Source organism: Accipiter gentilis, chromosome 17 (genome assembly GCF_929443795.1).
Source record: "Accipiter gentilis chromosome 17, bAccGen1.1, whole genome shotgun sequence".
NCBI classification, from domain to species: Eukaryota; Metazoa; Chordata; class Aves; order Accipitriformes; family Accipitridae; genus Astur; species Astur gentilis.
The window spans coordinates 5,795,509-5,809,549 of record NC_064896.1 but is presented as its reverse complement, the minus strand read 5'-3'; the positions used below and the strand labels follow the sequence as shown (position 1 = coordinate 5,809,549).

Here is a 14,041-nt window from a genome sequence, read left to right as displayed (position 1 = left end):
AAAGTTGGGCACTGGATGGGCACCTTTGGATTAGCTACTGAAATGCAAAGTGCTCCTTTTAAGTCAAGTCGCTCTAATCCACCCATGCTCGGTGAAGAGCTGCAGCCAGACCCAGGTGCCTAAGGCTGTGCCAAGGCACTCCTGACTCTGCACACTGGGGAAAGAGGAGTTTCTCTCCATCTCGTCCCCATCCCCGGGCTACCCACCAACACGTCACTCACTGGGATACGCTAATGAACCAGAGCTGGGACAGGAGGGACATCTCCATGGGACATCTTCATGAGCCCTTTCCATGGGACAAGAACCCGGACTCCTGGTCCTGCCCCAGCTCCGCGGGATGGTGATGGTTCCCTGTTGGCTCTCCTGGGCTGCCCATGCCTCTTCGAGATGTTGCAGGGATGAAGCAAGGAAGGAAAGTGATGCCACCCATCTCCCTGAGCCTCAAGGAGCCACCAAACCCAGTCACCAGCACCCTTGTCCCCACAGAAACAGCTCCTTTTTTTACTTTAATGGGGCATAGCAGAGAAGGGGCAATTCATCATCCCTGGTGGTAGCAGGGCCTCAGGGAGCAGCTGCTGTTTCTCCCTTCATTACGGACTGGCCGCTGGAATGATGGCTTTCATAAAACCAGGGGGAAAGGTTTTTTCATCATTAGCTGCCAGTGACAGCAAGTGCCCAATGAGCTGTGGCTGAAATACAGCTTGGGAAGTGTGAGGCTCCAGCTCCAGCAGGGAAGGGACCGAGGAGAGGAGGGTGACTGGGCACCGAAGAAATCAAAAGCAGCTCTGGATGGACAAGCCACCAAGCTGGTGGCCAGCCTGGCTGTGTGCCCTGCGGCCAGGCTGTTTGCTGCTGCGGAGCTGGGGAAGCTGGCTGCTCTGAGCCACATAGCAATAACCTTGAAGAAGGCTGTCTTTCCCTTATTTTTTAGAGATCCAAATTTATCAGATGCTTTCCAGTTTTGTTTGGTTTCAGGGTTGGTTATTTTGCACACAACCACCACCACCACCACCACGGATAGCAAGTGCGAAGGGAAAGGAATAGGCAGCAGTGAGACATTGCTGTTGGCTTGGGGACTACAGCTTTGCTGGGAAGCTGCTCCAGCACAGGGCCCCTCCCTGAGCAGGGGCCGATGTCCCCAAACAGCCCCAATCCCCCTCCACCAGAGAACAGGGCACTGGAGGTTGCAGGGCTGCAGGGGCCAGCCCAGCTCATCACCCCCCACCCCCCAGCACCCAGGGTGCTGCCATTGCTCAAGGCCACCCTGCCCTCCCGCACAGCACCATGGGGCTTGGGGACAAGGAGCTCACCCCCAGGGACACCCCTGCCAAAGGCTGACCCCGCAGCCCAGAGGCAACGTGCACACCTAGAGCCCTACCCAAGTGTAGTTCTTGATTTTAATTTGCGTTATCCCCCTTTTTATTATTTATTGGTAAAATGTAATTACCGCATCCTTCACGAACCTTAATTAAAGATGAAAAACAGTCCTGACAAGTCAATTAGATTTTTTTTTTCCCTTGGTCTCCATTAAATTAAGACTCAAGTGTTACTGGAAGTGTTTAATATCACAACACATTTAACTGAAGGCTGCTTTGTAATAAATAAATCACCAAAGACAATGCAGGAGCTTTCTTCTCCTGAAGGCTTTTCTTACAATAGGATTTCATTTTCCAGCTGGGATACGCACTGAAAAGAGTTTCTTCTTTCTCCGTAACACCTTTTCCCGCAATGGAAAACTTCCATCAGAAGTGTTGCATGAAGTTGCGGCCATCCAACCTCCACAGGTTGGCTGGCAGCTCTTGCCTGGGCCAAGATCTCGCCGTGCTGTTATTAAGAGGAAACCCACAGCAAAGCTCTGCAAGCACAAGGCAACCCCATCTCCTCTGCATGGTGACGGGCGAAAACAGCTCCTCTGCGCCATGAAGGTTTTGCAGTCCTGGAGTTTGGCCCTGCAAATGTGCTCCCCCAAAATACCCTTGAAAAGCAAGATACAGCCAATACAGAGGTCTTTTCTATAAGCTGCCTGGTGGGTATCTGCATCAGGGCTCCCTACAACACAGCTCCCAGACCAGAGCCAGAGAAAGAAATCCAGAGGCCATCACAAATTTGGAACATTTATTTATGCAACTGATTTTCTTAAAAGGAAAGAAAGCCAAAAATAATAATAAAAAAACAGTTAACAACAGCTGGGGGTGTGTGGTACAATCCACATCAGATGTGTCCCTCTTTCGCCATCCCTCCCTTGGTCCCACCGCACCATCCTCTTCCACAGGGGAGCTGCCTTGTGGTACCAGTCCCTTTGGCAGCAGCTCTTGGATGCTGCCAGCTTTCAGGATCACTTTTTCTGCATATAGACAAAATCGTTCCAATTTGGTATTTTTCCTGGGTTTTAATTTTTTTCCTTTTTTTTTTTGGTTGTTGTTTTGTTTTTATTAAAAAAAAAAAAAAAGCACCACTCCAATCTGTAATACCAATAAACATTATCCATCTTAAGAACAGTATTTATATTTTTATATATATATTTCTATATATATATTTCTATGTACATGTCCTTGCCTCATGTCATATGAGCATCTCAGTAGGAGTTGGAGATGTTGGTTTTTATAGCACTTTGATTTCAAAGTCTGCCCTTCACAAGAGATGCCCTAAAAACCCAGAGACATCCAGCAAGGAGGTATCAAAAAAAAAAAATCTTGCTTTTAAAACATATATACAACTCCTCCAGTCTCTGTAGTCTCTTTAGGACTAAATGGGGTTTCAATTTTTCTTTTTTTTCTTCTGGTAACACTTTACCTGCAAAGCACTGTGGGATGCTCCCTCCCTCTGGACCGGAGCAGAATGCAGGTGGCCCAGGCTCCCAGGACATCTGGGATGAAGCAGCAGCATCCCTCCAGCCCCCAGGTTCCGGGGCTAAACAGTGCCATCATGATCCCATTGCCAGGAATATCAGAGATTCAGCTCAGCCATTTTCATACAAACCCAAAGAATTTCTGCACCCGGGACCTCTCTGCACCCACCATACAGCACCTTCCCTGCAGCACCCTAGGACAGCACAGACACATCTAAAGAAAGATGGGGATTGGGAAAAAGACACTAATTTATTCCAAGTCAAGGCTTGCGATGCGAGTACTGGTGTCACCAGGTAGTGGTGTAACTGGACCATTTTGCAAGATCTAGTGGAGTAAAAAGACTATTTGGTCACAAGACAGCATGGGCCCACGGCAGGGTTAGACAGCACAGATGGAAAGAGGGGGAATAATGTTGTTATAGCCCTTGGAATAAGTTATTGTCAGGCCGTGTGAATTATTTGGCAAGCATGTGGGAAAGCCAAGTGTCTGGGCAAAACTTCCCGATGCTGCTGAAATCCCCATCACCACCCCTGGGCATCTGCAAGGCAGTGGGTGGGACATCCTCCAAAGTGGAGAGGGCAGAGATTTATCTTGTTGCCCCCCCCCCCCCTTGGAAGGTGGATGGAAATATCTCCCCGGTTTGCTCATCCAGGGCACAGCCGTTTCAGCTCTACAGCCTTCATACTGCAGTTCGCTCCAGCCAAATGGCACCTTCCAAAGCTTTCAGTCATGGTATGGATCGGAATGAAACTCCCCAGCGAGATGGATCCACAGCCTCCAGGCAGGAAGGGCAGGGAAGCTTCCCCTACCCTGGGGAGATGGGGCTGAAGGATGGGGGAGCATGGAGGATGGGTGGGGGAATGAAGGATGGCAGGGGGGTGAAGGACAGGGTTGCCCACATGCAACCTCCAGCATACAGAGGACAGTTTCTCATCTGTTTTGCTCCATCCCCCCAAAAATACTATGAAGGGTTCTGCCTAGCCCTCAAGACAGAAGCAACCTTCCCTCGGCTCCTCGAGTCTCTGAGGCAGACCCCTGACCTGCATCCCTCTGGTTGCACGTTCTTGAGGCCATTTGCAGAGAGAGAAAACCCTGACCACAGCTTTATTACAACCAGGCTGTAAGCAGAAACTCCTGTAATTATCACAATACCAGACAGAAAAAGTGACATCTCACACCCGCCTGCAGCAGGATGAAGCCAAAAAAGTATCAGGGACCTTCAATCACCAGCCCTATACGCTTGTCCCTGGGTGGCACCAGGGGCATGGGGACCTGCCCGTGCCCAGCCCTGAAGCATTGCCATGGCTCAGGGCTTCAGCACAGCTCACCCCACACCAATGCTGTCACCAAAACTGACCATCCTGCTTCCCCAATCCTGGCAAAAGCCAAGCAGCATTGATGGGCAACTGCCTGGGGGTGGCATCCAGGAGACATATGGGATGGACCCAAAATTTGAGGGTTTTGTTTCTGGGCACCGAAGGTGTCTCATGTGCAGCAATTCACAAGGGAGGGGTTAAAAATGGACCTGTGGGCTGGTGCCTTTGGGTCAGCCCAGAAGGAATTAATTGCTACAGATGGAGAGGATGGTGTGCAGATGCAGGGGAACCATCGCTTGAAACACTCTGCAAAGGCACCAGGAGGGGTCTGGGTCAGTCCCTGCAGAAGGACATCGCCTGCCTGGTGCCCCCTGTGCCACAGCATGAGCCCAGGCAGCCACTGAGCCCTGACCCCCCACCTCCCGTCCCTCATCCCCGCTCTGTCCAGGGCTGGATACACAAAGGGTTGCAACTCACAGAACTAGAAAGAGCAAAGATCAAACTCATGGTGTGAACGGGCAGAAACTCAAGAGCTCCTCTCAGGGTCTTTGCTCCGGCTCAGAGCATGTCCCCACCAAGGGCAAAACCTGCTGGCAGCTGTCCGGGCTCCTTGGAAGAGCAGCTTCAATTCCACGCACAATTAAAAAAGCAACGTCTCTTCTCCAGATATCCACCCTTCCCTGCTGGAAAATGGCCTCAGCTCCTTCTGTCCTCCTCCTCCCCTCCCTGGCCTTCTCTCCAGCTGCTTTAGAGACGTCCAGGCAGCACCGCGGGGCTGCATCCTCCGCACACCGACCCCACGACCATGACTCAAAGTGATGCAGGGACAGGACGAATTGTGGCATCCGACCCATGGCTGCTCGGACACGCCTGGGGTGGAAGAAAAGATGGAGAGCGGAGGATGAAGATGGGGAGCGGCCGACACATCCCAATGTCCTTTCATTTTTCTTGATCTGATCAGTTTTCTCGTTGGGTCCTTTGCTGTTTCCCTCTTCATCTTCAGCACTAATGCAACGTCCAAGTGCAAAATGCATGGTTGGCACGACCCCTGCGCAAGCCCTAGCCGCCCCTCTCGTGGCGAGGTGCTATCTGGTCTCCAAGGACTCCAGATATTCCAGTGCTATGTCGTAGCAGAAATGATACTGCTCCTGTTCAGAGAGAGAAGAGAGGATGTTATGATCCTGAATAAACTATTCCCAAAAGCCATCCCTTTTCAAGGTAAAATAAGTTTCAATAGCCCTAAGGAAAAGCCTGGGAGGGGGTCTGTGGGACGAACACACACGTCACGCCTTGCTGGGGGTTGCATCCCTCTCTTGTGCCCCCATGACAGTCCTGCTGAAGCAACAGCCAGGAGAAACTCCACTTTCGGCAAACGATGCCCATTGCTGGGGAAGGGGATGAACCATCTCCCAGATCCAAAAGCACCGCACGTGCCCCATTCCTGCATTTTGGGGGCACGCAGCACCTTTGCCTCCCCCGAAGGACAGACAAGGACTGTGATGTTCCCTTACCATGAAAATATGGTTTATTCACTACACCAGGATACAAAGCAGGCAGCACCAGGCAGCGTCCACTGGCCAGCCTCACCCATGTCCGTCCCCCTCCCACACCATTTGTCAATCAGATGGTGGCAGAGCCATGGGAATGATGGGGTCCAGGTTCAGAGGTGTCCAAAATAAAACCCTGGGCATGAAATCAAGGAGAGTTTTCATGTTTTAGTTCAGCAGAGGCTGCAAATAGGGAGCGTGCCCAGACAAGCATCCACAGTCCGGGTGTGGGATTACCAGAGATGCCCTGCTCCAGCTGCCAGGACATTTCTCATCACAAATTCTCCTGATGCAGATAAAAAAATGCCATTTTTCCATCCCTGGTGGGGATTTGGTCTGGACATTTGCTTGGCATAGGGGGAGAGGTGCAACGGGATGTCCCAGGAGCTTTCCCTTCCAAAAATCCAAATTTTCCAAGGGAAACACCAAGCAAGTAAGCATTTTGGTGCTCAGGTTGAAGTCTGACCCACCTGCAGCAGCTGGGCTAGAGCCAAGGGGTGCAAGTGGGAAAACTCCTCTCTGAGCCCACGGCAGGACCAGGCTCACTCTCCCATCCTTTCCCTTTCCTAAGACAATTATGGATGATGTCAGCATCTTCCCACCCTTCGCTCCCTCCCTAGCTGGCTCCCCAGCTGCACAAAGGGAAAGCCTAGCATGGCTGGCTCCTGGTTTTATAGCAAAAATCACCAAAATTGAGCTTGCGAAGGCAGTCTCTTCCATCCTTGTCCTCCTTTACATGACCTGTTCTTGTGCTCTCCTGTCCTTGTACAACTCACAGCACAAAACACTATGGGGGAGCTCAGATCTTGGAGGCACCCATTCCCATGAGATGTTGCTCCTTCAAGCATTAACCAGCAAAACCAGCCAGAGTGGGGAAAAAAACCCCAAATAAATCAGATTTCTGATGCTGCTGCAAGTGCTGGGACATCAGGTGGGAGCATTCTGGGTGCAACAGCAGGCAGGGAAAGGGGAGAGCTCATCTCCCGAAATCCTTAGCAGAAGCATGGGGATTGCAGCTTGAGCACCGGCATGAAAATCCTGTTATTCCCCACGCAGGTGGGCGGCTGCTTGGAGACCCCAGGTGGGAGTGGGCAGCAGGGGAGAAGGGCTTCAAAGCGAGGAGGCTGCAACAGCTTAGATTGAAAGGACATAATGCTTTCTGGATTAAGAAAAGGGATTGTTTCCATTTATCATCATATAAAAATAAACCCCACAGGCAAACAGAGGGGGAAGATGCACAGGCAGTGGGAAACTGCTATGTGCTGGCTGCTCTCTGCTGGGCTGTGGCTCTTTACACTGGGTGAGGATCTGGCCTCCCAGTGACTCCAGTAGATTGGGGTTCCCAAAATAGACGGTTCAGGTTCATTTGAGGCTGGAGGACGCTTGTGTCCTGATGTGAAATGTTGCCTTTTTTTAATACCTTTGCAATTTAGCCCAATGGGCCTGGTGGCTTCATGCTTGTCACATCATCTTTCCATTATCTGCATCCCTCCCTCTGCTCCCCTCTCCCCTCCCTCACCTTCTCCTCCACTTTAATTCCTAATGCAAATCACATCCCCTCTTTAAAACCATTTCATTTTGCAACTTAGGGATTTTATAATCTAAACAGGGTAAACATTTCCGGCTGACTTGCTTTTAAAACATCACTAGGCACCTGGATTCCTCCATCACGGGGATGGGCACACACCTGCTTTATCCCCTGTCCTGCATCAAGGGCCTGAAATAGGGCACAGGCTTTTCACCCTGACCCGCTGCCACCTCCAGCCTTCCCATCGTGAAATGTGGCTTCATCACTGCCCCCAGCAGCTTCTCCACCAATTAATTTCACTCAAAATGCAGTTCCCTTTTATGTTTCCAACAGGAATTAGTCTGACTCTACCACAGAGCTGCTCCCGGCACCGCAAACCCTCTGAAGAACTACAATTACATCCCGTGAATTAATGTGAACCTGCCTTATTACTCCTGGGAAGGATTTCCGACAAGCCCAGCGCTGACGCCAAGGGCATGTCAGCACAGCGAGATAAAGGCAAGCCCAAAGCTGCTTTCAAGAGCTGCCTCGCCTCCCTGTCCGCCCCAGCCCACGCCACAGTACTGGCATGCTCACGGAGACATGCTCTGCATGACGATGTCCATAATGCTAATCAGGATTTGGGATGGGAAAGGAGGTTTTTGGGGAGGTGAGCATCCCCCAGCACCTCTCCTCCCTGCTGGAGGGATGCGTGGGAACCAGCAGCCAGGGTGGATGCCAGCTGTGTCTGGTGCTTACCAAGGTCTCTACCATATTTGGCTTGTAGTTGCGGAGGGTCTTTGCAGCATAGAAAACATCTGCCATGTTGTGACATTTGATCATCTCCAGGATCATGGTGGAGGCACAGAAGGTGCCACTCCGGCCACCTCCGTTCCTGGTGGGGGAAACATACGTGTCAGTGGTGAGAAGATGGCATTAGAGCATCTTCCTGCTCCCTCTAATTCCCCCTTCTTCTATCCATCCCTGCATCCCAGGAGATGACCCAGAGCAGGGGCTCATACCGCAGTATCCTCCCAAATTAGGGGACCTGAACCAGACCCACGTGGTGGAAGGAGCTGTGATCCTGCCCTCTGGTCCTCACAAGAGCCACAACAGAGCATGAAAACACCTTTATTGGACCATCAGGGCTGGGTCTTGGACATCTGGGCTCTGTTTCCAGCCCTGTCATGGACCGATTCCTCGTGTGACCTTGGGGAAGCCACTGTGTCCTTCTACCACCCTCTTCCCATCTGCAGGGTGACCCTGGACTGAAGACCTGTTGGGTAGTGCTGGCTGGAGGAACCATCCCACATTTCACCCAGCACAAAGCTTGCTGGGTATCTCCTCCTATCCTGGGCTGAAGCCATCCCACACGACCACATCTGATCCCTGGCAGCAAAGGGGACTGGGGAGAAGAGAAGAGAACATGATGCCAGTGTTTTATAAAGCGTGTTCTCAAATTATCCTTCGGCTAATGAAGACGGACAAGGCTGTAATTAATTTTTGATTAAAGGCTCGCCTGCTGCCTCTACCAATCTGTGAACGTGCCAGGTCCCATCTGAGGAGAGCACGCTCGGGTGTTTGCGCGAGCCAAACCCAGCTGGGAGGAGGGGGATGGAGAGCATGTCCACCTCAATGAGAAGCGGTGGGAGTTGCACAGCTCCTGCCACGTCCCTTTGGAGCCTGTTAACACATGTGGGACGTGGTAACAGGGCTGGGACCTGTGCTGAGCCCCGCTGCAAGGCAGGGGACCAGTGTGAATGGCAGGGTTGCTGCTATCGGGTGTCACTCCTGCTGAGCATCCATCTCATGGAGGAGGTTTGACCTGGTGACCACAAGGTATCTCACCCAAAACTCATTTTGTGAGAGAGGACACTACCTGGGGACAAAGTCACCCCAGTGAGGGCTTTTTAGAGGATTTCCAGGCAGAACTGTGGACACATGAGCTGGTGGCATCTCCCCCCACACCAGAGCCTCCTCCTCCTCTCCAGCTGACACTCACAGGCAGTGCACCACAGTCCTGCCATCACCGCTTTCCTTCTGCCACCTCTCCACTTGGGCCAGGAGGTGCAGGAAGGACTTCTTGGAGTCCGGGGTGTCTCGATACGCTGACCATCGCAGGTACTGGAAATGCCGGACCATCAGGTGCCCCTCCTGTAACTAGAAAAGCAAACCTCATCAGCATGAACCCATGGCCTGCCCTTATTTGTCTCCACTGAAGGTTCGATGGAGGGCAAGAGCAGTTTGCCACACATTAATAGTAGAGGAAGAGAGAAAAACCTTTTCCTGGTGCTTTAAGATGGATGGTTCAGCTCACTTCTCTGCAGCTCACAATGGTTCCACCACACCATCCTGCCTGGGGGAAGCTCCATTGACATGGTTTATCCTAACTCACAGCACCTTGAGCTGTCTCTGTATCTTCTAAAACCTGCTACGAGACTGTTTTGGGTTCGTGTGGCAGGGTTTTGGTAGCGGGGGAGGGGCTGCAGGGGAGTCTCCTGTGAGAAGCTGCTGGAAGCTTCCCCGGCTCCCAGTCGGACCCGCCGCTGGCCCAGGCCGAGCCCCGCAGCGACGGCGGTCGCGCCTCTGGGAGAACAGGTTTCAGAAGGGGAACCTGCGGTGAGTAGTGGGAGTGGAATGTGAGAGGAACCCCTCTGCAGATCCCGAGGTGAGTGAGGAAGGAGGGGAGCCCACGCCGGAGCAGGTGGGTGCCCCCCAAGATGGCCGCCACTCCCTGGGAAAGCCCGCGCTGGAGCAGGCTGGGACTGAAGATCGGCCCGCGGAAAGGCCCCACGCCAGGGAAGCTCGTGAAGGACTGTCTCCCGTGGGAGGGACCCCACGGCGGAGCAGGGGACGAGCGAGGAGGCCTCCCCCCGAGGAGGAAGGAGCGGCAGAGACAAGGGGTGAGGAACCGACCCCAACCCCCGTCCCCTGTGCCACCGGGGGGAGGAGGGGGAGAGAACCGGGAGCGGGGCTGAGGCGGGAAGGAGGGAGGGCTGGGGGGAAGGTGTTCTCAGGTTTGGGTTTACTTCCCATTATCCTGGGTTTGATTTGATTGGCAGTAAGTTAAATTGATTTTGTTTCTTCCCCAAGTTGAGCTGTTTTTTGCCCATGACCTTAAGTGGGGAGTGATCCCTCCCTGTCCTTGTCTCGACCCATGAGCTTTTCATTATATTTTATCCTCTTCATCCCACCGGAGGGGAGTGAGCATGTGTAGCTTCATGGTGCTTTGTTGCTGGCTGGGCTTAAACCACAACAGAGACCCCTGAACCTCCCCAAGGCTTCTCCATGACATCCTTGTCTTGCATGCAGAAGATCCCAGGGGAAGTGTTTTTGTTGTATTCATTGTAAACCAGGAGCCTGATGAGAAGCTGCCACCCACGGAGGCAGGGAGCGGTGGAAGTACGCCTTAATACCCTGGTAATCTGGTTAGTTTTGAAACCTAATCTAGTTAGCAGGATCCAGGAGGATTACATCCACAAAGCTAAACGAGGCCAGGCTTTAGCTAGCCAGATGTGGGGCTCTTGCTCAGAAGTACTCAGGGCATCAGGACTACCTGATGGGATGAAACCAAGGGTCACACACTCCAGCCACATCTCAGGCCTCAGTGACACATGTGTTGGCAGCACACATTGGAGGAGAAAGGGGTTATCAGACACAGATGGGGGATCCCCAGCTCTGGAGAGCTCTATCCACCCCATGCCTGATGAGCAGGGTGAGCACCAGACCAACTCCAACCAGCAGGACTGGGTATTTCTGTGACTCTGCAGGGAACCCCTGCTGGGGGAGTGGGTGCTGGGGGCATGTGGTGCCCACTCCAACCAGCACACCCCAAATGCACAGGGGCTTTTCTGAACCTTTTTGGGAGCTCCGATGTGGGTTGGCGATGTGGCTGGATGGGCTGACCTCCCCAGACTTGAGTATTTGCTTCTAGCTGGAAGCCAGGAAGGCAGAGGGTGAAGATGAAACAAGTAAGTGGAGTTAAAGCAGGAGAAAACTGCTCTGACAGCCCAGAAAGGAAAGCTTTGGGATCCGTTCTGAAGCTCAAGTGAATGCTCTGTCTGGCTCTGGAGAACTTGTGACACCCCCCAATGCCCAGCTCTCCTCGGGCCAGCAAGGCTTGGCAAGAAGCGGCTCCATGCATTTACCAGCACTCCTCCAGTGATCTGCTCCGTTGGGAAAGCTCTTCTCAGATCCAGAGATTTCAATCACGCTGCATTTTAATTTAGCACGGGGTATATTCTATCACCTGACAGCAAAGCACATTTGGTGAAGGATTTTGTGCTGACACCCAGGAAATGCCAGATGCTCCCACGGGGAGTGCGAACCAAAACCCTCTTTGTGTTGAGTCCAGATAATCAGGATTTATCTCCTCTGACCCCAGCTCCCACGCCGAAGCACCCTTCCCAGCTGGTCCATCAGCCAAGCTGCACGCTCCCTTCCAAGCTCCCTAATTCCCATCTGCCCGATGGCCTCCACTGGGGCATTGGCCTCAGCTTCTTGGCAACCCTCAGGAGATTTAAAGACCTCAGGGATGCCACCTCTTCACGGCTGGCTTTTATAGTTAAATCGGTTTTTTTTCTGCGTACGGTTCTGCACGCATGCAGGCTGTTATTGCAGTCCCTGTCCCTTCCCAATTTCACTGTGTTTCTCTTCATTTAAAGGCAAGCTGAACCAGCCAACTGTCAACACAACAAGGACAACAGGTGAAAACCTGTGTGGAGCTTCTCACCCTGCGGGAAAAGGGCTCTGCTGGTCCCAGGGGAGCTGCTGTGCCCACTTGGGGAGTCTCCATCCTGTGATATGTATGGCAGGGCAGAGATGGACCTCCAGGCAGGATGAGAAATGTCTTCCTACAGAGCTTGCAAGGAGCTGTGAACTCCAGAAAGGTTGGATGGAGCCAATGGCAATCTGACAGGCTCCCCTCTGCCAGGAGGAGAGCTGGGGCTGCATCCTCTAGAGGAGCTGGATTAGGCTGAAGAAGACACTAGCATCTACAGCACTATTCAGTTAGTTTATATGGAGAATTACCCAGCCGGGCAAAGACAAGCTCTAGGACTGTGTGGCCTCACTAGATGCATCATCCTTCTGCTCTCCAAGAAAGGTCTTCACTCGTATAAAGCTCTTGGTGTTGCCCCAGCCCTTCCCCAATGTAGATGCTAACAAATGCAATCCACTCCCTGCACACAAGCTCACCCAACTCTTGACCTCTGTACTGGGAGATGCCTGGGGAGCACCTGCGCACACACAGAGACATGCGTGAAGCCCCCCCCCCCGATCACCCTTCGCTAGCATGGAACTACCAGAGGAGAGACTCTCACCCGTGTGATGTTCTGGACTCGGAAGAGACGGGACACGATGTCCTCATCCGCTGCTCCGGAAACGTACTCCACCTCCATTGGGCCATACTGCTGGAGCCCCGGCTCAGGCCAGTACTGCAAACAGGGCTGTGGAGAGAAGTAGTACAGCTCACCGTGACCGGGGACATGTACTGGGACACGGGGAAAGGGCATCACGCATCACAGGCAACATCAAGTGGAATGGAGCAGTTGGCGCTGGACACTGAAAGGGGCTGCTGGCACAGGGGGTGGCCCCAAGATGGGATGCGGGACCCACAGTGCACTGCTGGATGGAGGATCCCTCAGCTTGCTCAGGGATCAAAGCTGAAAGGTCAGCTCCACTCCCTGGCATCCACATAGCCCTCTCCCCATTGCAAGAACACAACAGCTGATGCTCCTGGAGAGACTTCGCTGGTCCAGGAGGATGCAGGATGGGCCCTGCCTCAGCCCTGGCAAGCACAGGCCTGATCCTGCACAATGATGGAGCAGGGCTTGGCTGCTCCAAGTCTGCTCGCAAACCCCATTGGCTTTAGAAGCTGCTCTGCCATCAGTAGCAAGAGCAATGTGGGATGACATGCCCCTTTGCCCCATGGCCAGGACAACCCACCAAGTCAAAGCAATCCCAGCCTGCAGCTCAGGAAAGGGCTGGGGAGCAACTCCTGCTCCCCCTCCACGTGTCCGGCACAGCACTGATGGATGGCTCAGTCCAAGGGTCACAGATATGAATGTTTTCACACTGCGACAGCTGGAAAACCAGCATCGACACAAAATATATGATGTTTGTCACCGCACTTTAAAAGGGCATTTAGTATTTCAGGTCATCTAACGGCTTGGGCCTAACTGCATGGCAAATGTGTTTGAGAAATAATTGGTTATTAATAGGGGCTATAAATCTCCAAGATCTCTAAGCCTTCTAGACTCAGAGCTATAATTTGGATATTAAAACTTCCTTCGGCAAGACGTAGTTCAAGTGAGGGATATACCCTCTAAGTCACCTTTCAGAGCTGCCTGCTGTAAAGGTTGATTTATTACCTGTTGGTCCTAAACTGGTAAACATTTAAGACCCAGCTAAATATTGTACCACAGAAATCCCTGCAGAATAGATGTCCAGAGAGAGAGGCAGAGCTGAATAATGAAGAAAAATGGCAAAGTCCCTGTTGGATGGTGCCAGGGGACAGTGGCCACTGCAGGGGATGGGGACCTGGGGCAGGATAGCACAGGAGCAGGCAGCTCCTGCAAGGCTTAAGAGCATTTCTGGACCAGGGAGTGAAAAAACAAGTTGAGAGAAATAAAATCAGTTTTGCTGCCTCCTTCCCTGCCATTGTCCGCTACAGCTGGGTTCAGCTGATAGCTGATGTTTGTGCTGCAGACAGGAGGTGCTAGGGTGGTCGCAGTGGAGGGACAGTAAGATGGCAGCACTGCTGCAGAGCTGGGTTTTCAAAAGTACACTTTGTCCCTGGCAGGTATCTCAGCGAATGTGAGG

The 14,041-nt window shown here is 52.5% G+C and overlaps 1 protein-coding gene across 4 annotated transcripts in view; it reads right to left on the bottom strand.

The window, feature by feature from the left end:
* Nucleotides 1-2,101: 2,101 nt before the first annotated feature.
* Nucleotides 2,102-14,041, bottom strand: part of PTPRU (protein tyrosine phosphatase receptor type U) — a 76,379-nt gene continuing 64,439 nt past the window's right edge. For all 4 annotated transcript variants that reach the window (XM_049819722.1, XM_049819724.1, XM_049819725.1 and 1 more), the window contains 4 exons: nucleotides 12,541-12,666; nucleotides 9,222-9,379; nucleotides 7,979-8,114; nucleotides 2,102-5,313 (listed from right to left, as the gene is read on the bottom strand). In XM_049819722.1, the coding sequence (XP_049675679.1) occupies nucleotides 5,251-5,313; nucleotides 7,979-8,114; nucleotides 9,222-9,379; nucleotides 12,541-12,666 (483 nt within the window). In that variant the 3' untranslated portion in view covers nucleotides 2,102-5,250. The remainder of the gene's footprint in view (nucleotides 5,314-7,978; nucleotides 8,115-9,221; nucleotides 9,380-12,540; nucleotides 12,667-14,041) is intronic.